At 30.3% G+C, this 24,381-nt stretch overlaps 3 protein-coding genes across 3 annotated transcripts; 1 reads left to right on the top strand and 2 right to left on the bottom strand.

Annotated features, from left to right (window-relative positions):
- Positions 1-15,381: 15,381 nt before the first annotated feature.
- Positions 15,382-18,623, bottom strand: LOC125077058 (the record flags this gene model as incomplete). Its single annotated transcript, XM_047688848.1, has 4 exons — positions 18,280-18,623; positions 17,304-17,495; positions 16,672-16,883; positions 15,382-16,514 (listed from the first exon to the last, which is right to left on the bottom strand). Coding segments are annotated over exons 1-4 (1,719 nt in total), but the record flags the coding sequence as incomplete, so codon positions are not given.
- Positions 18,624-20,169: 1,546 nt separating this feature from the next.
- LOC125077206 lies at positions 20,170-21,533 on the top strand. The gene is made up of 3 exons (XM_047689067.1): positions 20,170-20,587; positions 20,930-21,190; positions 21,269-21,533. Exons 1-3 carry the CDS (start codon positions 20,287-20,289, stop codon positions 21,436-21,438), a joined length of 732 nt encoding a protein of 243 aa, XP_047545023.1. The 5' UTR covers positions 20,170-20,286; the 3' UTR covers positions 21,439-21,533.
- A 146-nt stretch (positions 21,534-21,679) lies between these two features.
- Positions 21,680-24,026, bottom strand: LOC125077205 (cyclin-Y-like protein 1). The gene is made up of 2 exons (XM_047689066.1): positions 23,925-24,026; positions 21,680-23,834 (listed from the first exon to the last, which is right to left on the bottom strand). The coding sequence occupies exon 2, from the start codon at positions 23,711-23,713 to the stop codon at positions 22,703-22,705; it is 1,011 nt and encodes a 336-aa protein (XP_047545022.1). The 5' UTR covers positions 23,714-23,834; positions 23,925-24,026; the 3' UTR covers positions 21,680-22,702.
- Positions 24,027-24,381: the final 355 nt, after the last annotated feature.

The following is a 24,381-nucleotide window of genomic DNA, read 5'->3' as shown; positions in this document are numbered from 1 at the left end:
GCACCACTGAAATTTCATGTGCTTAATTTGTGTTTATAATTCATCTCGTGCTCGGCGGTGAAGGAAAACATCGTGAGGAAACCTGCATGTGTCTAATTTCAACGAAATTCTGCCACATGTGTATTCCGCCAACCCGCATTGGAGCAGCGTGGTGGAATATGCTCCAAAACCTTCTCCTCAAAGGGAGAGGAGGCCTTTATCCCAGCAGTGGGACATTTACGGGCTGCTTATGCTAATCTATGTCTTATTATTAGAGCTGTCTTAAAGTTATTCTACCATTCCACGCGAACACTCCTCACGATCTTTACCTTCATCACTAAACACTATAATGATGAATTATAAACAAAAAATAACATATAAAGTCAGTGATGCTTGCACGAATTTGAATCCGTAAACTTCAGTTAACATGACTTGGTCTTTCCACTGAGACATAATATCGTTAAGATATAATACTTGAAAAACATTTATAAATTTAATGTAACAGAGTTAAATTAATATTAATTTATGTAAGGATCAATTTTGTATACCATACAGCTGTTTGATTGAATGAAACGACGCCGATGATTTATTGATCAGTCGATATCTCGTAACAATATGAAAAATGAAGCAACTAATTACACTGTATTGTCTACAATATAAGTATCTATGAACCATGATTGCAAGGAATATTTATGTGTTAACCAGACACGACTCTTAATTATTATATTCTAGTGATGAATAACTAATAACAATTGTTCGTTATTATTTTTTTCTTATTTTTTTTTTAATATTTATTATGTCGAGTTTCAGTGCATTCGTTTCAATTAAGTATTAACAGTTCAGTAAAACTATATCTTGTAAATTATAACATTCGTGTTTCATAGACCGAATGATGAGACTAAAATATACCCCAAACTTTACAAAAAACGTGAAAAATTACGTTTTCAGAATTTAATAAAAAACAATTTATATCAAGACAAGTCGTCGGGTTTAGTTAAGATACATTATATATATATTTTTTTCTTCATATAAGTAAACAATATCGAATTAGTATTTTAACTTACGTCACAAGAAAATAATTTCCTCCTTAGGTACTTGGCAACTAGACAGATGGACAAGGAAAAGTTTATTTACTGCAATATCCACTGCCGTTAATTATAATATACATGCATTATATCATTCAAAGTAACATTTTTGATTAAGATTAAAACAAAGTGATTAATGAAGTAGTATTATATTAAAAAAAGTTGATTAGCTACTGATTCAAATCAGTTGACATCAAACATCAATCAAGTCAATATTATTTTGAAAGTTGATACGTATTGTTGATTTGAAAGTAATTACAAATGTTGAATGTTATGTTATTTGAATGTTTTAATTATTTATACTCATATCATTCCATATAAGACGGAAATAAAAGCAAAATATTACATACTACATAATATAATAATTTCTTTACATACGAGATATCGTTAACGTGAATTACATGTTAGTACAAATATATTAGAAAAGACGAAATTAGTATCTATTTTTATTATTTGGGTACGTACTTAACGAATAATATTATACATTTTATCTATTTACTAGCTAATCCGCGGTATGCGTTGCAATGGGATTTTTTATTTTTTTTTTGAAAAAATATATCTGATAGCATGTTGCACGCACGTTGACGTAACGTCAATGTCGACGCCACAAATATTGTCCTTCAAGTTCATCTGATGAACCTGAATGAGTGAAATGAGCTAAACATATATATTAAAAATGCAATTTTAGTTTTAATGTTTACTATATGGGTATATCAAGATGGAGTTCGATGAATTTTATATTACCCAATGGAAACGATTACAAATCCTGCAGACATAACTCAAACATTTCACGAATAGTAACTTGTCATTTGTTAGGAGCTGGCCTGAGGCTACACTGTGTATAAGTGTACCTTTTATTTTCGCCATAAATTTATTTAATGGTTACCAACGTCGCAGATACGAATGCCAGCCACCATTACCTGACTGTCAGTGGTTGAGAACGATTTGTTATTTAGTATTTATCGTCATAAAGACGAGTTATGTCGGGTATTTGTGTCAGAGACCCCACGATATTACACAAATGTGAAGTATTTTGATTATGTATCACTTATCTTGATAATTTAAACTCTAAGGATTAGCGAACAGCATGTGAAAATTATCTGTAATATGTAATTTAGGGAAGACTTGCTCTAAAAGTTTTAGGATGATATTTATTTATCAATTTCTTAAAGCATTAAGTGCGTGAAAAAAGTTCTTTAAGTATACTTTAATTTTATGAGAAAGTATCAACCGGAAAAACTACTAATTATTTTTATAAGATAATTCTTTATTGTATAAATTGAAGTGTGACACTGAAACGATTTGCGTCACTTGTGGATCATCAGCTTTAGGAATATAATTTATATATAACACCACGCGTACACATACGATAAAAATGCAACACGTGAACATTTTAACTATGCTACCTTTCGACAATTATTCAACTTGATTTATGTGTTCTTTGATAGTATGCCATGGGAAAATACACTGCCGCTAAGTTTAACATATTAACATTCACACCTTCGTTTATTTATTAAGTTGATTTCTTCTGTTACATTCCTAAATCTTTGAATTACAAAAATAAATAAATGTACTGAAATATTGACTGACTGACCTGACTATCTAAATAATATCAATATAAAATATCGTTAGAATCTAATAAATTAGGTAAAATGAAATACGGTACATTTTAATTACCTCGATAAAATGGATTTGACAGATTAGATTTTTAATTATTTCCAACTTTGATATTAAAATTAAGTTTATAAGAATACTAATTCTTGGATTTTATTGTTTGAAGTCTTTAATTGAATATAATTTTCACCATTAACTATATTTTCAATATTTATGATAATTTGTTCGTTAGGTACCTTAGTACCTAACGATTATTTGCGAACATAATTAAATGCCTAGTTCTAGATTGAACGCTTAATCCATAAAGCAAACATACACGATATTTACAATCGTACAGCGTACTTTAATAGCTAATCGTCACTAGCTACAATACTAATTAGTTGGATGATTGATGTACAGCTTGAGTAACGATATATCTTTTTATGTTAATGTGTAAACAATTCGTGTCGTATAAGAAAACATTGCTCGTTTAAAGGGGAGCTGATATGTTTATCAGTGTGAGCGTAGTTACCTTTTAAACAAACACATTGATAATGTTATAGTATTTCAAATTAAATAATTACTTTTACGTACTAATATGGCACAGTAGGTAGAATATATGAATGTTAATCGAATGTTGCGGGCTCAAACCTTTTGTAACTAATTCGTGTGTAAATTTCATAATGTGCTCGACATTGAATGAATACTTTGTTAGGAAACCTGCATGTGCCGAATTAAATCCTACTTGTGTAACGCGCATTAGAGCATCGTGGTGGAATCAGTTTCAAAGCCCTTTTTAATAAGAGAGGAGGCCTTTGCCCAGCGGTGGGTATATTTATTTTTGTATTCAAAATATTAAAGTGTTTAGTTCTGATGACTTTCAAATTACAAAAAATTGATTGTATAACATAATGTATAAATTGTGAAATAAATCATGATTATTGTATAGTTAAGACAGCGTAGTTACATTACTTAATCTGTTGCAAAAAACATAATATTAAAAAAAATATCTTTTAAACAAAAAAAAAAAATTAAATAAGAAACCTTTTTACGTATCAAAAGAAGTTTTAAAAGTTACAATTTTTCTAAATGTATATTAAATCATTGATATGATAAAGCACTTAAAAAATAAGAGACCAATGACTGGCTTTTAATCAATGTGTCTCAAGTAATATTGTGATAAACAATAGACATTTGATCCCATTCAATTTTAATGGAATTTCGAAATCTAATAAAACAAATATAAGCGCTTTCCACACGGCTTCTAAGTCCTAACAGTTTTAATCTAATCGGTAGTCCATTGGAACTACGTATTTGCGTGACTGTTTTCAAATTAATCAACTCAGGCTAATTGATTGAGACACGATTGAGTTAGCTACCGTGATAGGCTTGGTAAGTTGCTAATTGCAATGCAATCAAATTGGAAAGATTTCCTATACAATTAAATGGATTAAGAAATAAGGAAATTCATCTAAGTAATTAATCAAATTTTTATTATACTTTCTCCTAATAGGCTCTTACTAGCACTTTTGAAACGTTATTTTATAAGATTTTAACTTTTAAAGTTTCGATGTAGATACTACCGTGAAGTACCAGCAACAAATTCTGTAGAATGTATTATGTTTTCATAATAAAATTATAAACATTAAATTTATAGTCAAGAGATAATAATTTTAATGTATAGAAGTGTGTATCAGTAGTCCCTTCACGCAATAAAACCTCTCTCGAATGTAGTCTAAAAAGTGAACTTTGTAGACATAACTTCATTTTCAAATATAATTTTGGTAATAATTGTGATTAGAGTTATTATATTCGTAATTTTATTTTACACATTTCCATTTTATTTATTATTCGTATGTGTGTATAATATGAGTATGTGTGTACGTAAATGTCATGTTAATGTTTCTTTCGTGTCGCGTATATCGTAAATAAATAATTACACACTACAAAGCAATTTGGCCAAACTCGCTTTAGCTACGATAACGAATATTTGATTGAGGAAATTTTAATAAAAACGATGAAGATAAATGTAAATATTAAATACTGTTTTCTGCTAAACGGGAAATTAATATGCAGACTATATTACATCCAGACCGATGCTTTTTATGCAAATAAAATCATTTACGGTGTACCTACCTTTGCTAGGGCAATGCGTTAATGCCCCTCTAAAATTGCCTGAAGCATGTAATTTCGTCAATGCTCTCTCAACTGCAAAGCCTACGATTTTATTAAAGTTCTTTGTGTATCACAAAAGTGTGATATTCGCGTAACTATACGTATTTACATTGATATATATATATTAGATCAAATATTTAAAGTATTATTGATATGAATGATAAATTGCCATGATTGTCAATTTTGATTTATTTAATAATAGTTTTAGGATTGCTTTATTTTTTAGTATTTCAATTAAACTTTGGCTATTTTGAAATAAAAGAGGCTAGTATTTCTTTTTTTAAAGTGACTATTATTATTATTTTATGTCTGCTTTGTGTGTCGTTCTATGTTTTCGTTTGTAAACACAATCTCGGGAAGTAAAATCTAATTTTTCTTCGTTAGAGATATTGTGAATCAAATGATTTGTTCTTAAGGTTTTAAGATATAAAGGTCCATAAGGCTTAAAAAACGAAAGCGTAAACAATATAAGCATTTTATTGTGAAGCTTATATTTTTTATAATTATTTAAAATTTGTCGGTGAGCCTTTGTACAAATCCTTCTGGGTAGGTACCTCCCACTCATCAGATATTTTACCACCAAACAGCAATATGTACGTATTGTTCTGTTCCAGTTTGATGGGTTAGTGAGGCAGTATAACAAGCAGAAGGGACATAAAATCTTATCAACCAAGGTGGGTAGGGTATGGCGATGTAAGGAACGTTTAATATTGCGTACAGCGTTGATGTCAATAAAATTATGCCATAGAAAAAGTAAACATTATATTTAAATTTTCATGAACTGAAATTATGATAAACTATAAATTTAGTACAAATCACCTGTTCTAAATGAAGTTTACCAGATATAAACAAATTTCACTGATTATTACGATCCCTTGTTGTAAAAGATTTATACTGTACATACTTGTATTATTATCACTTATTACTTCATATAAGATAAGTCTTGTTTAACTATTTATTCACTATAAATGTATTTATTATAAAAAAATATTCAATGTAGAATATTTTTACATAGCCTTCTGACGTACCGTCGAATATAAATTAGTATCTAATAAATCAATAGTAGAATAATCATAGACAATGAAATTTAGACAAAGACCATTTTATTACTAAATTGATACAATATAAATTTATATTTTAACTAATTTGATATATTCGTAACATAACTTAGAGATACATTATGGGGGTCTCTCTCGATGTATAGGAAATATAATAATTCTATAAGTTGTTTCTTCATTTATAATTCTATTATCGTCACGTCGTTTCAATAGGTATATACGTATTGATTAATTAAGCTCATCCAATCAATCAAGTTAAAATCTTAATACAATTCCTTAGTATCTTTTAGCCCAAATGTCGTTATAGTTTTGTTTTTCCAGGTTGAAACAAAGTTCCAAGGGAATTCCAGTATACTTATGCACTGCATCTACTCTTCAAGTAATGTTAATTAGATTCCGTGCCATCCGCGATTTGAATAGATAAACCTCTTCGAAGTTACGATGTAGGTCGCTCCCGTCACGCACGCACGCCCGTAAAGAGAGACTTGTATACCAGTACGCGTTACGGTGTGTTAGTATTGTTCTCACTAGTCATCCTTTGTACAACCCATAATAATAGCTCTTACAAACTCATCGAACTTAATACAAGAAGCCTTGTTCTGTCGCAATGTGTTTAGAGTATAAGAGTCTTGTTTGCGGACACCACTTGATTATTACTCAAAAATAAACATTATTTCAAACTAATATTGTGAATAAAATGTTTATTGAAAATTTAGTAAATTAAGTTTTGACAAATGTGTTAGTCAATCACCATAATTACGTATAATAAAACTATAAAATTTGTAAATTTACACATTATTGTTAAATATACTAAAATAAAAATAAAATTTCCAAATAATTCGTTCTAATAATATAAGCATTTTTAAAAAATCATAAGGTACCTATTTTTTAATTAGCGATCACAGACGTAGTCTAAGTACATCAAATAAAATCTAAATAAATAAAATCTTTTTTATCTTTTTTGCTTGATGACTTATTTTTGAGTATGATTTTTAGCGAAAAGAGAAGTATTACATTTGCACATTATGATTAGTTCACATTTATTAGTACATTGCATTGTAACAATAGCTAATAGCAATGAGACTTATGTAGATAAGAGCTGCATTTGTTATGCAATAAGTAATCAATTAAAGAGAACCTTTTTTAATATCTAACTAGTTTTTAATGTAAGGAAATGAATAAAATATTTAGTAATAATTAATAACAGACTCTATTGTAAAAAGTGTTAAATAAGTTTAAAAAAAGATAACGCTTACATAAAATAGTTACATTTTTTTATTGATTTGTCATTAATCTTTATAATATATTTCTTATTTTATAATGCAAGCTTGAAAGGATTTTTGGAAATTTCAGAACTAGAATTTTCCAAATAATTTTATATTCATTTTTCTCGTAAGATACCGGGACTTACATATACATAAATAATACTCATTGTTTATTAATGTTTCGTAATAGGGTAGATTTCACAATCAAACACATAAAATTATAAAATACATATTCCTATTAAAATTTCGTATTCGTTAGAATGTAGAATTTTTAAGAGCGCATAAAGATGTTTATGATTATCCATAATTAAAACCATTTATCAGTAGCGAACAAGGGAATATTGTCAGCAAATTAGGCCCAAGGTCCCTAATAGGAATCAAGACTTTAAAAAAGATGGAGTATTTTAATTCAGTTGTGTATTTCTTATGTTTGTTACCTGATTTCGTCGACCTGAAATTCGTCATTTATGAACTGGTTTGACTATGGAATAGTAATATCAAATTTATTTTTTTGTTGTATCTGATATTTTTTTATAATATATTTGAAAATAACATTCTTGCATTTAGTACTTCAATTCTTAAGAAATGTTATTGAAAGGCTTTTTTACATCATACGCTACAGTCCACGGGGGCGGAGTACGAACGTTTAACGCGGATAAAACCGCGCGGTGCAGCTAGTTATACATAAGTAGGTAGTAATTGATAAAATAAACGATCAATTATAACATAAATTTACTATTAGAAACGAAGCACGACTAAATCATAGACTTAAAATTATTTCAATATTTCATTTATTGACAATATTAATTTTATTGAATTAATAAAGTATATACCTAAGCTAATGCTTAAGTAAATAGTTGTATCGTTTTATTATATTTCATTGCTTATGTTTAATTGATTATCTATAAATCAATCTATGTGTTTATCTTAACATACTTGATTTATTGGATAAAATAATCTTTGTTCCTTTAAAATCTAACTCAAATTTTAGCTTATCGATAGAAGGTTATTAATGTCGACTGACACTAGTCCTTAAATAGAGATAAGTCGTAATCACTGTGTCGAAGTTAATGCTTTGATTCATACCTGCATCAAATAATTTAGTTTGACAGCTTAAAAATGAAAATAAATGTACATTTACTATAAGTATAAGTTATAATATAAAAAGATTAGTTTCTTTGTTGTTAAAAACGCATCCTTATGCATTTCCAAGCCCCTCATTCGAATGCGATGAAAATTTGGTAAGTGGATCTGCTTCCGCTCGCGAGGTTTTCTGGCCTAATATTTCGCGTGAACCAAGGACGTTAGCTATTAAGTTATAAAAATATCATAATATATGAATGTATAAATCGAAACACTAATTGTACACTCGATACAAATATTGACACTAAATATCTTATACCTATTACCTAGTTAGGGTTAATTTTCCTTGTTTATTTTTAAATCGCAATAGACCATAAAAATCTCATTGTATTCCTTAATTTGGCACTATGACGCAAATGTTGACGTAGAGAGATTAACCAATTCATTCTTTAGAGACATTACAATGTTATAGTGATTATAAATCAATCGACTGTTTGACCGCACACGAAGATTTCATTGACGTCCGCGAAATTAATATAACGCTGTAAATTATGTCCTAAATCAATGTCTAGCCGCGCAATCATTGTCTTCCGCCTACGCATTAAACAGAAAGTACAAAGCATACTTTACATTTTTTTCAGACAAGAACTTATATTCGTTTCATAAACAAATCACTGCGTTCATTCTTCAGTTTAAAACACCGCATCAAGGCGGGCTAATTCAACCGTCTTCTAGTATTCCAGTTTTAAAATGATTTGATAGCATTTTTCGCCATTGTAATTTTTAATGTGTTATTTTAAACGGATTTTATGTTACTCATATAAATATTTTCGCATGAGCCCGTATCTTAACGGATATCACATTAATCTTTCTGTCTCGACATATTGTAACAGCGGAGACTGAAAGTCTCAAAACTTCTGATAATAGTACGACGATTATTCTACTTGTTGGTTGTAAGTTTTAACTACTTAGATTAACTACTACTACTAATAACTACTTGGTGGTAGGGCTTTGTACAAGCCCGTCTGGGTAGGTACCACCTACTCATTAGATATTCTACCGCCAAACAGCAGTACTCAATATTATTGTGTTCCGGTTTGAAGGGTGAGTGAGCCAGTGTAACTACAGGCACAAGATCGTAACCTCTTGGTTTCCAAGGTTGGTGGCGCATTGGTGATGTAAGGAATGGTTAATATTTCTTAACGATATCATAAAAAAAAATATATATTATGCAGGAAAATTCCAAAGAGTTAACAAGATGTTATTCAATTTGAATACGCACTTCTCACTTATTATTACGTATCCTATCCAACCATACCCACTGAACTGGCATTACATGTATATGCCAAAATAGATCATGATTAGCTTGCAATATAATTTTCCTTTTAAATAATTTCATTTCAGTCTAATTGCAAAATTAAAATACATGTTGATTTTATTAGAATTAATAATAGAACTATTTAAAAATAATTGGCTCTCTGTAGGAATGGAACTCGAGTCGAGGAAACGTGGCTAGCTAGAAGCTAGCTTGGGTTAGTGACCAACACTGTACCTATATAAATAATAATTTGTACAATTAAGTATTAATTATTAATAATAAAGTATTAATAGAGTAACCTTTCAAGATGAATTCGACCAATTGTTGATTTTGTAGCCAAATTAATTGCTGAACATTTTTGATCAAATACACGTAAATTTAAATACTTACTATTTTAAGGAGAGCCCTGATAATTACAAGCATTGACTTTGAATTGAATTGGAGTCACAATGGAAAATTTACACTGTGAGAAAATTAGTGATTCAATTAGATTCTTCAGTTAATCAGTGGAAATACTTAATCAGGCGTAGCAGAGCGATTCATATTAAGATTTAAATCACGTATGCATACCTATTCACCTTCAAGGTTGTCACATGCTCGAAGACTGCTTAGAGCCTTAGATTAACGCCATGAAAACTATTTTTCTATTACTATTAATAAAGAGAAAACGCGTATTATTATTTTTTATTGGTGAATTTAAAAATATATTATCCGCTTTAAGTAAAAGAAATAACAAAGTTCGTACATTAATAAAAAGTCGAAATCGTTAAAATGTTATGAATCGACCAGTATCTAACTCAGTATCCGTCTACGGAGTTTGTTCAAACACATTATTATGTAATAATTATACCGCAACGATTTAAGATAATTAGCATCGTCATATATCTCGCAAACGGCGAAACGGAAAGCGTATGCCATTACAAAATTCATTCCAGATAACTCGTGACATGAATTTAGTATCTCCTTGTACAGTTCATAGAACTTAAATTGTTTGTTTATTTGTTTGTATACATATATACATGAGTTGGAGACGTGTATGAGTCAATGTGGAAAGTCATTATGTTATCACAAGATGCGTTGCGGAGAAATGCATACGCTCGGTGAAAGCGCTCCGAGCCAGGCTTGCTCCAAGATATCTCTTATCAGTAGGCATTGTCCCTTACGTGACCAATTGATGTTTATTGATTAACATTCTTGAACTTTGTGCGTGTAAACATATCGGACTATCTTTATTGCTTCCTAAAAATAAAGAAGTAAGGTTGTTACTATTCGATTTATCTTGCATTTGCTTTTTGTTTACAAAACAAAACGTTCAAATATCACTTTGCAAATATATATTATTTCAGAATATCGAATTTACTCTCAAGTAATTTCAAAGTATTTAGTTTACTGAGCGATGTTTATCCTCGTTGCAGAGCATGATGTAAAATTTAAATATTGGCAAACTTTAAATAACTACTTGGTTTTACAATAAATCTAAATAAAGATAATATTATCGTAATCAACAATTATAAGCACAACGTATTACAAGTTACAACTACTTTAGGTTATGTCAGGTCCAATAAAGTTTATTGATACTCTATTTGTATTTGAAATAGCTTCGATTTGTATTGCACCAAGATTTATTACAAATATTTAACAGGCTTTGCTTGCTAAAGGCAATACGAACAATTGTTATAACTAATCATAAGGCAGTTCAATCAAATGGGTAGATAACAATCTATATGGTTGCTTACATTCTGATGTTCGAATAACATTAATTTCTGTTCAACGTGTCTCTTTCCATCCCTGTTTCAATAAATTACAGCGAAGATAAGCAATGGTTGTTTTTGTATGCACGTAAGCGTATTGTAGTGATTAAGGGCTTGGTAAGGTTTAGTGTTTGCTATCGGATATATGAGGAAAGTATCGCACGCGTCCATCTCGACGGACAACGGCGCTGTCCTCAGCGAATTCGATTTATTGCCGAGCACGCACAACGCAGCCCGTTGTAAGGTTCCGCCTCTTTACTCGTGAGTCGGGACGTCAGGGCTATCGACACGCGATATCGCATTCGCTACTAACGAACTTGTTTGCCCACCTTAAATATATTGATAGGACATAATTGCAGACTTTCATTCGTTGGTATATAATATAAACGTCGGGAAAGATTTAGCAAATATTTTCTCTCGAAAAGCGAAAAGCAATAAGCAGTTATCGTTTTTCGATCTATTTCTATTTCTGATCGCTAACTTACACGTTTACTTGTCAGGTTGAAATTATTCTAGAATTACATCTAGAATTAATACAAGTATATTAAAAAATGTCTTTAGTGTTATACTACAATTAAAATAATTAACGATTCTTATCGAGAGTTAATTAATAGATAAAACCGATCATTATATCGTTGCATGTGTTTCTAACTAATGACAAGTAAACAATAAATGTCACGAGCATAAACAAGAAGAAATATATTATGAAGGTTTTAGAAAAAGTTTCATTGATATTCGAATAAAAACGAACAATTATTTTTCTTAATAAATAACTGTTAATTAAAATTACGGTCATAAATTTCAACCCTACACCGAGATCTGCAAATTAGTATAGAAAATTGAGTACAAGAAGTGTCGGATTGCAAGCGGCCGGCGGTCGAGGGCCTTGGCCCGGCCTCTGCCGACAGCAAGTGCTTATTTATGCTCTTCCTTACTCTCTGCATTGTATCCCACTACTTGAGGCGATATCGATTTGTTGCCGCTTAGTTTCAATCGCGACCGAGAACATAATGCATCTTTAGACAGGGGATAGACACTAAATGAAATAGTACTATTGATCAGCTCAAACCAAAGATAACAATTAAATTATTACACACCTTTCTAAGATTCTATTTGATACAACGTACACAAGATGTAAATCATGAATTCGCTCTAAATAAAACCCATTTAAAAAAACGTGTAACTCGAATCTTATCTTAATACACGTGCATATTACATCTTGCAAATGCTAATTTAATTACGACGTGATTCATCGATGCTCGCTTGAGACTTTTACAAGTATTTGCTTTTTTCTTTCTTGTTTCTTATCAATCACATAATATTTTATTTTAAAAATATAATTAGTTAACGATTTACGAGAAAAAGATAAAAATAGAATAAAATTACAAATGGGTCGCCTGAACTGTCATCAGTTTTAGTCAATGTATTTCTTAACGAAAAAATTCAACATTTATTTCTAAATCGATTTATTATAAAATTATATATTATATATATTAAAGCGATCACTTATTTATGCGTATTAAAGATTAGTTACTCGATCCAAAACACCTTACTACACATTTCATTCTATAATTTCAAAAGCGTTAAGGCTGTTACAAATTTAAACGTCATCTCGATGGAATATTATTATAATTTTCATACATTAAATCTAATGTAAGCATGATTCAGCTTGGAGCTTTAATTTAGTCGCCTTGTAAGTTTCGATAATATAATAACATCGTTCTCGTCTGACTGCAATTACCGAAGCGCTCTCTCATCTCCGGACTTCCATCGACAGGGCGCGGTAAATTAGCAAAAAATAATGATCAAAGTGCATGCCGCGACTTAAAGCTCACTCAACTTTGCAACACCGCGGCTCCGTACTGTATAGCCCATATAAATCATTATCGTTCTGATTTCCATGAAATTGTCTGGTGATGGAATTTTATATTTGCGTGATTATTATAGTTATAAATTTCACTAACACTTTCGGTGTTATATAAATTTATCTCAAATAAATCTTATAAAAATAATAAGTGTAGCACATAGATTTTTCAAGGAACAATTTTAATGAATATGTTATTACCTTGTAACTAGGTGTAACAGTGTTTTAATATCAGGCCTGTCTTAATCCAGGGTATAGGAGGTGCACCCAGGGCGCCGCGCTTTGGGGGCGCCTCGCCTAAGATGGTAAAGTTTTCGATCATCGGTGAGGTCACTTCACAGATGATCCAAGACTAAAGATTTCTTAGAATTGTTTTTTGGGGGCGATCGAAAGAAGCAGCTTGCATCCCGGCGCGTTTGTGCTTAAGACGGGGATTTAGTTTTATTACTATTAAAGATTATTCAACTAGGACCATCGGTAACATCTCAGCTTCTGGCCAATGGTAAATTTTTCAAATTTTTCAAATAATCTGCTCTGTTATTCTCTCTTTTTAACTCTTTGCTTGCGGCAAATAAATAGATCCAGGTAAGCAATTAAAGACGCAGGAGAAACACGGAATGCTCACTTTTCTAAATAAAAAATGACGCACTTTCGTCACTTAATATACATAAACAGATTATCATATTTTTATCAAATTAGAAGGGGGATTGGTCCCCGATGGTGATCAGATATGTCCATAGACATTGGTACTGTAAGATTTTTATTTTTCGTATCAATACCACCCATTTTGAGAACTAAGATGTTATACATAACATCTTAGTTCTCAAAATGGGTGGTGTTGAGTAGTAACTACTTACTAGACTAGACAACTAGAATTCAATAATACTAAGTGTTGTGTTGTTGTTTGGTGGTGGAAAATACGATGAGTGGAACGTACCCAGACGAGCTAGAACAAGTAACTACCTACCACCAAGTAATTTTTATTAATTAAAAATTTCCATACAAATTTTCAACTCTCTTTTAAAGTCCTTAAAGGCTAATTTTTGCTAACCATATTTCATACAAATTTCCATCTCTCATATAAAGTCTTTAAAAGCTAATTTTCACTAACTATATTTCAGCTCTCATCTACGATATCTCATATATCGTAGATGAGAGCAACTTATTCAATAGAATGTAAGCAAATGAATAAATTAACCAAACTATAAAATCTGTCTATTAAACTAGAACTATAATGAAACTCAAGGGACTCTATATAAGTTTTTGTACACTATAAAGACTTTAAAAAAGCTTATTCTAAAAATAACTAATGACCTATTCGATAACCATCTGACAAAATTAATACGTCTGATAAAAAATATGATTCGCAACTTCATAATGAATGACGATCTGTGTTTTCACACAGAGACCAACTCATAAAAGCGAAGGCTCATTTACTATGTGTAATAATTAATATTTTTGTAAGTTTGAATAACAAAAACATGAATATTGAATATGGAAATAAAGAAATTGTTTAAGTATTCATACATTATTATCAAAAATTTTTTATAAAGAATTTTAAATAATTGGGTAACTCGTCTTATATTTGTAATTATTAATTGTATGAGCTTAATGCAAAACATCACTTAGAAATTTACTATAGAAGTGAATGCAAGTGCAAACAATCAATCTATCATATGGATCAATATCTAAAACGCGCTTACGGCTGAAAAGATTGATAACTTCTATTCTCGTGCAGATTTTTTCTGAGAATAAATCAATAACAAGACAAAGGGAAATGTGTAAAAATTGTACAGCTGCATTAACGACCAAAAGGAAGACTTCAATCACAGCCGTGAAGCGTATACTTTTCTTTGAAGTGACTAACACAAAAGCGTCATGTTTATTGCTGTAAGTGTATTACGCCATGCACCTTTCGGAATGTCAGCGCAGAAGAATAGGGTGCCATACATACGGGTCTAATGTTCTAAGTGTAAACGTAAGCGTTGCGCAATACTTTTACGAGTTTTCTGTTAGGAGAAAACAATAAATACTAGTGTCACCGCCAATCGTTATAAAACACGTAACGTGTGCTACCCACACAATATATAACTTTTAGGACGTAGATAAATTATTGATTCATGAAACATATCATACATTGGTTTTATTTTAAAACATACAAATATACAAAATAGTCATTTTTTAATATTCTTAATATTATTGTTATTTATACAAACTACAGTCTCTCGCGGCTGTAAGAGTAAGAAATACACTAGAAAGAGCAAATAACTAAGCACCATGCTCACAATAGTTACTATAACAATATAACTTCTCCACCAATTATGTAGTTTGTTATCAACAGTCGCCCACACCGAGATGAATACAACGGTCTCCACAGTACACACTATGATCCAAAACATATGCCACACGCGGACGTGGCGGAAACGGATCTTAAACTCCATAAGGCAAAACAAGTATATGAACGCGAGGAACACATAGAACGCTCTCTTCACAGTACTCGCTTGCGGTACTATTAAAAATAATAGCATGACTTGATAGTGAGACATTAAAATTATAATCGCAACAAACGGAAAAAAATCTATAAATGCCGCTATAGAGAGCAAACGTGCTACGAAAAAGGCGTACCACCCTAAGAAATTAACCAAAGCGGCCGTCGCGTCTTGCGGTTCAAGACCCCGCATGTAAGATCGCGGTATCCGTCGCGGAATATCAGGCTCGTCCTGAATTACTTCCCAGTGCTTTCTTCTCGGAGGCGCAGACAACCAAGTTGGAATCGACTCCGCATTCTCGACTAATCTCTCCGCCCACACGGCGAAGGAGCCTGGTCGTGGCGCCGGAGTCACGGGCGGCGCTGGGACGTACACTCTCTCAATTGTATAATCTGTATCACGCCTCCGCGGCGCTACTTTATCTATAATTGATATGGGTCTAACATATTCATCATCGCTTTCCAGCTCCTCGTTACGAGCCTGTGGCAAATAATCTGAACTTTCATCCGAAGCCGATACGATATCATCATCGTAAAAGGAGCTCTGAAGTTCTGAACTACGGGGAGAAAATTGGATTAAGTCACTATTGATTTGTTCTCTATTGTTAAAATTATTTTGTGATACTGATGACTGTCTTTTCATCATAGGCTCGTACAAAGAGTCGTCCTCTTGACTTTCGTTAGTTTTCTCTATATTTTCGTTGTTCGTATTTTCAGTTTGAGTTTTATTATTATTATTGATATTCCATGGATATTTTCGACCGCACAATTTTTCTCTTTCAAATCTTCTATACATTGTAGCCGTACTTGCCATTCGAAGTGAAGCTGCAATCATACTAATTGCTTGCAGGGTGACTGTAAAATAAAATACAACGTATGTAAAAGTATTATTAAAATAAAAGTTGATATCATTTAATAGAGATAAATGCCCTTAACACGATAAAGAGTATTATAATTTATATATTTTATAAAACAAACAACAGTTATAAGGCATTAAATGTGTAACACGTACTTTTATCAAATGCAGGATTCGCGTAACGTGCCATCATGTCTAGGGTATTGATAATGGCATGGGGCGCGCAATGTATGAAGGCCTGCAGAAATAGATACAGTTCCATGGAAGAAGGTTTGCGGGCCTGAGAGAGAGCTTCCCGCGTTCGTTCCTCATCTTGCTCGCGGGCCGCGTACACCGCTTCTATCCACCAGAATATTAAATAGCAGTATCTGCAACGTAAATTAAATCTATGTCTTTACTTATGTAACAAAGAAAAGCTTGACTTTTATAATAGCCGTGCTTACTAGATATGATAGCAGATTAAAAAAATATACAAAATATCTGTTTGTAAAAAAAAACGTGTTACTTATTATGATTCAAATTTGATAGCAAACCGAAGTATTACTATTTAAAATATTAACACTATTATAATATTTTACGTAACTTTTTCGGTTATGTGTAATCGAAGCTATCTTTTTTAAAAAGTTTCATAGGTACATACAAAAAAGTATGAGGAAATTAAATATTATATTTAATAGTCTCAATGTTGACGCTTTGTGAGTACAAAGTAGACAATACTAATACAGCCTGTAGGCTGCCCACTGCTGGGCATATTATAAGAAAATTAATATTAGTTTCTCTTCACTAACCTGCCAATAACAGTAATCGGAAAAAAGAGAGCACGTAAAATTTCCTCAAATATCCATTTAATGTCATTATTCTTTATTGTAACAGTAAATGCTGATTCTTCTGTTTGCAAGCCTGGTGGTGGCGAAGCTAGAGTAAACACCAGTGATAAAATTGCTGGTAATATCATCAATATGACGACGAATATACCCAGTCTATTGGAAACGAAACAAAAAATAAATCAATTATTACTTTTCTATACAAATTATACATTGTTTATACCTACCTAGAGATCATTAACAATAAACAGTTTATTATATTTATAAAAAGACATTAGGTATATTATTTGCAATAGCGTGCATAATTGGTATTATAATTACTACATAATATTTTTTTACATCTGAAACAAACGGTGATTATGCCATATAACCTTTTAACATATATAGAGCCACATTAATAAATAAACTATCTTTATAACAAACGATCACATTAGCTTTATTACTTCTTTCTTGAACTTGTGTAGTAAATATACCTATCTAACTCACAGATACAACGATATAAAAATCAGTATTATAAGTACATACTGATTATTTTACTAATTGTTCAAATTTGTATTAATAAGTCGTGTCTTGTCAACACTTAATGTTGAAAATACCTAATATTTGATGTAAGCTTCATATTGTTAAATATCTTACGTATGCTTGACTAATTACTATGTCATTAGGCTTAAACAACTTTATACCTACATCATGTTTGCAAAAGAGTAGATTATTTTAGGATTATTTCAGGATATGATGCATTTCTTTTTTTTTGAATAAATTTGTAAATGAAGCGAACGAATAATAAAACGAGGCTTTTAGTATAATATATACATATATAATTAAGTATGGTCATAAACATTGTATATCATATTTTAATTTTGATAATAATACAAATATATGTATTTTTTTAATAAGTATAGATTTTGTTTTATATATATAAACAAAGTTATATACTCACGCTTTATCACCTTTGTTTATGTGTTCATAAACGAGTGTGAAGTCGAAGCAAATGACCATTAAATAAAGGACCAGACCTCCACATGACGGAAGCACTCGGTGAAATAGAAGAGCTTGCCAAGCTGGTATTTTCCTTCCTAAAATCTCACCCGACACTTCTTGATCCAGTTCACATACCACCATTTTAATAGTTACAAAAATGTCTATAAACACTCATAGTAAAAACTCTTAATATTACCAAGCTTAAGATTATATTTTGTACAATAACATAGTTTACACATGTTAATTTTAAAATGCCACTGCTCTACGATTTTAACATTTTTCATGCAGAATGTTGTATATCAATACGAAAACTTCATTATTTTTAAAACAAATGAATCATGTTATATGTAAAGTTACCCACTCCTATTGATAAAATACGATTAGATAAAATTGTTGATTCAGTGATAACTTCTGTCCTGTGGCATACTTTTGTGTTTTTTATAGATAACATTTTATATTTTTGAAAAGAAGAACGTGTCTTAATTTTATGATACTTTCACATAGTCTGCTATAACTTCGTAATAATCTATTTGGAAAATAAAGACAAACAAAAAGTAGATGTTTTAAAATAAAAACATTGTATACCTAAATACCGCTTTCATATAATACCGGATTAGTCAGACTTTCATGACTGAAAAAAATAAATCCGGTGTTAAATGCCTAATTACTTTTCTTTTATAATTATACTTGTTAGCTGATTAACAATCTTCTTAATAGAATTTTTTACATCCATTAAACTACATCTCTCCTATTGAAAAATTTAAAATAGCCCCCATCTGAAGCACAACAAACGCCCGGATGCAAGACAAAATAAGGACAACGTGATAAAAGACGGCTGCTGGGGCGCCTCACCGATGATCCAAGACTTGATAACCATAGGTGATAGGCTAGATGTTTCCAACGTGCAGCGCCCAGGTTTTTTGCTTATATACAATTTTTAGATTATTCTTGTTCACTCTCTTTCTGTAGATGCAACAAGACAAATGCAATTCACAATCTTATTTCAATTCTGTTTTTCATGTTATTTTTCAAAGGTATTATATACTTACCAATTAAATAATATTAGGTATTAGGTATACTAAGGCTAATTAATACTCAATAAACTCGAAACAGTTTTAATTGCTTATTATATAGGAAGTACATAAAAAGAGTTTACATAATCTTTTGAACTTAGGATAATTGAAGGTTTTCCCAAAACCTTTGATGTTTTTAAATATATTTTTTATTTTTAGTGATACTCCTAAAAAATACATAATTCTGTAGAAAAAAGAATTACAGGCGTTTTTATAATACTCATATCTATTTAAAATTCCAGAAAATTGTTAGAAGTTAATAATTACCAACATAATTGAAAGAATAAATTTCCTTATTTAAAAAAAAACCGTTTTGGACGGCTTAAAACATCCACTCTTTTTGTGTGCAAATGAAGAATTTCAAGCAACTTGCAGTTGCAGCAGCGGTGCCTAAAAGATTCAGGTGATCAGGTTATCAAAATATTAGCCTCAGTGTAGAATAATATTTTCATTACAGCCTCTTTATAGACCTATGTTACCTGACATAATATTTGATGAAAAAAACGAAGTCTATGTTTTTCTTATGCAGTGTAAAATATGTATATTGTACCTTTTTATTAATTATAAATAATGTATGTATATAATAGCCTGAAAGTGAAATAATACAATACATAATTAAAAAAGGTTTATTTATATATTTAGCTTTAATTAACTTACATGTATTCAATTCAATTCTTAGTTTAATGGCTTTTAGGACTTTTATATTTTTTTCTGAATTAATGACGAACGTCAATGTCACATTGCACAAGGCATTTGATTTTGACAAGAGTTGTTATTATAGTTCTTAATCAAACAATCAATCCAAACGTTTTAATTTCTATTCTAATATAAAACTTTATTGAGTTACATTTTTTCATTAATATTATGTTATGTAATTATTAAAGTTTAGTAAAATGTTTAAAAATATTCTATTGCAAGTAGTTGTTACCCAGCAGAAATGTAAAAGTTACACAAAAATTCCTAAAGGTTATCTTACGTATAGGATAAATAATAGTTATTTCCATAATGGGACATGTTTGCTAAATCCTAGAAACCCTCCAAAGTCAAGTAGCCAAACTTCTCCAGCGATAGCTACTAAATTTCAGGTTATAACAGAAACAAACTCACCAGTGATAGAACATACTGCAGATGAACTTTACGTAGAAGACAAATATCCTATTTTAAGTGATGAATTTGACGGGATTAATTTAGAAAGTAGGATTTATTTCTTTAATATATAACAAAATATTAATCTTAAAAAGTACTTGCTAGATCTGACCAATATATAGTAACTTCATAAGCACAATATATATTCCATGTAATATAATTCAATCAGAATTAGAACAAATGGATTACTTTTGTATTGTGTAGATTATTATGATAACATAAATGAATTTTTATGAAACTAATTTGTAAAATAAAGATGATAATTAAAAAAACTGTACTTATCTTAAAAAATAATTACTATTCATAAATAATAATTTTGATAATTGTCAAAATATAATTCTTTATAGTTAGTATGTATAATTTTAGATAGTTAAAACACTTTAATTTCAGGAGGAAAAAATGGTGTTTACGAAATAGAAGATCTTGTAGAATTACTGCAAAGAGAGAACTCAAAAGATATATTTGTAGCAACTGTTCCAAAAGAAATTAATTATGTAGATTATATATGTGTAGTTAGTGCAAGAAGTAAAAGACATATTCTGGCATTAGCCGAGTTTGTTAGGAAGGTCTATAAAAAGAAATGCCACAAAAATGACTATATACCAAAAATTGAGGGCAAAGATTCTGAGGAATGGATGGCTATAGATTTAGGTACTTATATACTTAATTTTTAAAATATATTAATATTTTTATTTAAAGATATCTGATAAACAATTTATTTACTTACAGGTAATATAGCCCTACATATATTCTCAGAAAAAACGAGAAAGGTATACGACTTGGAAACATTATGGTCAGTTGGGTCAGAATTTGATGAAAAGACCAATAAAAGCAATGAAGTTATAGATATGTTAGAAAACTACAGCTCATATTTGAAAGATCTTAAGCCATTAGCATGAAGATAAAATAACTGATGTTTTTGTTCCTAGCTACTTGTTTACCTCACAATATATTGTTTGCTAGTGTGTGTATATTAAACAATATTTGTTCACAATTTATTGTGTAACTCTTTTAAACATCACCTACAAAAGCATATAACTGATAGGAATAGGACTCGGTTTAAATATGTGAATAGTAAAAAAAAAATTACATCAGCAGCAATAAAGTTTCTATTGAAAGTCTCATATAAAATGTTTATTTTTGCTTAATTACATTAAAGATACATAAAGTATGGACTGCATAGCTTATTCACAAAATGTTAATTGCTTTAAATAGTTCAACTTAATCAATTCCTATTTATTGTATAATATAATAATTACATACATTGGTATTTTCAGTTGTACAATTTAACAATGAGTGATTAATGAAATTTATTCTTATTTGATTACAAAATAATTTGGCATAATTTCATATATAACTATGTCGGACCATAAATGCAATAATAGTTAAAAATAAAATTATTAAAAATTCTCTTGACTAAAACATTCACACCACAGTCACAAGATTCTTATTTCAGTCAAATGCACTTGCACATTCTAGTAATAGTCTAAGTTAAAACTAAGCATCAAAATTTTGGAAGCAAACTTACTTGATTAGTGCTTCATAAGAGTAAAAACTAAATATACTCAAAGCCAATACAGTATAATGAAACATAAATTATGTTAAAGAATTAAGTAGCAAATTAATGATTATGAATATAATACAAAAAATATTGGACCACATTTTGTAAGTCTTTCATTTTAAGAACTATCAGTAGTATAACTCATGACTGAAAAATTACAGAATGACTATCAGTATCCCATTACAATTCCCCGGCTTTTGTGCACTTTTATTGTAAACTAAATTTCATATTATATGTTTACATACAATATTCACTAACTCAATACTCCAAATCTTCAACCTGAAGGGAGATGAATTCTTTGCCCATAGTCTGACATTTGTGGGCTGTTACGTTACTTTTTTACATGGATAATACTAAATCTTTTTTAAAGTAAAATGTCGTTATATCAATTATACCAATGTATAATCTTTTCTAAAACTTCTCAAATATGATATTTGGCAAATAACATCACATTCCTTGAAATTAATCAATGTTTTGGAATACTGTACCAAAATTCAAATTATAAGTCTTCAATCTGGTGCAGACATTCTAAATACAATGGAATCCATAGAAATTGATATATCAATTAAATATGGATCCAAAATTTTCATTGAGATAAATAATTAAGATAATATGGCCACACTACGCCTCACACCTGCACCAGAATTGACATTATCTAAACTTGACCACTTCTTGATACCATTCTTAACAACCTCAGCTGATATTTTATCCTCCATCACTCTCGACATTGCTTCTAATTTTTGTGCTCTTTCTTTACTCAATGGCTCACTAGGGAATGCTAAATCATTAGCTTCAGCAAGGGTACGCAAGTCAAAATAATACTTAGCGTATACACTAGAGGGGACATTTATATTGAACTGTAGCATTTCTAAAAATTGTCTTTCTAATTCATTCATATCTTCCACAGTGATATCCTTCAATATTTGACAGTAATCAACATTCCATACAGCTTGATCATCCCAAACCTTACTTGCAAGCAGAATCGCTCCCAACACTATTCTTTTCCAATTAGAAGGTGCAATATCAAGCTCAGCACAAATGAGAAGTCGTTCCAAATATACTAAAGTAATAATAGCACACTCAGCTGTCAATTGAGCAGCATTAAATAATGTTCGTACAAACTTATAAATCTGCTTGTGTTCTGGATTATACTTGTCATAATCTTCACTGACTCCCTCTTTACTCAACGGATGCAATTTTTCATCAAATATATCCAGCCTTCTTTCTGATGTTCTGTTCTTTATATGGTAGTATATAGCAAGAGCTACACATTTTACTGTGTTTTTTAAATTTGGTTGAGACACAGTGCTATCATCTAAGTATATAGTAGAACAGGAACTGCTTTTTTTCAATTTATTTTCAGCTATTTGATGTTGACTTCGCTTTCTTGTTATACCATTCTCAATTGAGGCTTTTGATCTTTCCATGAAGATTGTGCCTGCAATTGGATCTTGTGATGGGTCTATATCACCATCATCTGGTTCTCTTTCACTGATGTGTTGAATATTATTTGAACTTACTTCCCCTTCAGGAAGATAATCTTCAAGTTTAACGATGTCCTTTCTGATCGGCGAAGGACTTCGGTAACAGCAGCAACTATTTTGGTTACCCATTATTGAATAATTCAACGAACGTTACAGATGATAATAATTCATTATCATTCTCCAAGTACACCTTTAAACACACATAAATAGAGTGCCGGATCGCTAGTGTGACTTATAAAGCCCATAGTATCTGTAACAAAAGAATTAAATATTTTACCATAAGATAGTTTAAATTAATATTTCATAGTATTATACAATAAACAACAAATCATCACTGTACCTTGACATTATAAAATCGTATTAGTCAATTTGTTTTAAATATATATGAAATAAATCGGAAGAAAAATCATTTTTAACAATGACAGGTGCAGCTAGCTGACTCTATCAAGCGATAAGCGAACGTCATTTTTACGTTCTTTACTAACAGATTGTTAATATTAATTATTTTATAGCATGCAGAAAAGAAAATATTTATAAAGTTAAGTAATTCTAATATTAATATTAGGTATGTGAAAGACTAAGATTAAGATTTTTTCATCAATCAGATCAAAACAAAAATTAGCGATAGTCTATCATTTACTGATTACCTTAAAATCTATTCTAATTATTTTTTTCTATATTCACTTTTTTTTAATGACATGAAAATATTGCTTTTAAATTTTCCTTTTTCATAATCTACATTTTGAATCAATAGTAATAACACTATTCTATTTTTAATCTGTAATCCATTCGGTTTA

This window comes from Vanessa atalanta, chromosome 3 (genome assembly GCF_905147765.1).
Source record: "Vanessa atalanta chromosome 3, ilVanAtal1.2, whole genome shotgun sequence".
NCBI lineage: Eukaryota > Metazoa > Arthropoda > Insecta > Lepidoptera > Nymphalidae > Vanessa > Vanessa atalanta.
The sequence above is the reverse complement of the archived record's forward strand: the minus strand, read 5'-3'. Positions and strand labels throughout refer to the sequence as shown.

What these genes read in the sequence shown, in the direction of transcription:
- LOC125077206 (XM_047689067.1), top strand. Translation starts at nt 20,287, where the DNA reads ATGTTTAAAAATATTCTATTGCAAGTAGTTGTTACCCAGCAGAAATGT. An exon ending in TGACGGGATTAATTTAGAAA is followed by an intron (nt 20,588 to 20,929) that starts GTAGGATTTATT and finishes CTTTAATTTCAG; the next exon opens with GAGGAAAAAATGGTGTTTAC. An exon ending in ATGGATGGCTATAGATTTAG is followed by an intron (nt 21,191 to 21,268) that starts GTACTTATATAC and finishes ATTTACTTACAG; the next exon opens with GTAATATAGCCCTACATATA.
- LOC125077205 (XM_047689066.1), bottom strand. Translation starts at nt 23,713, where the DNA reads ATGGGTAACCAAAATAGTTGCTGCTGTTACCGAAGTCCTTCGCCGATC.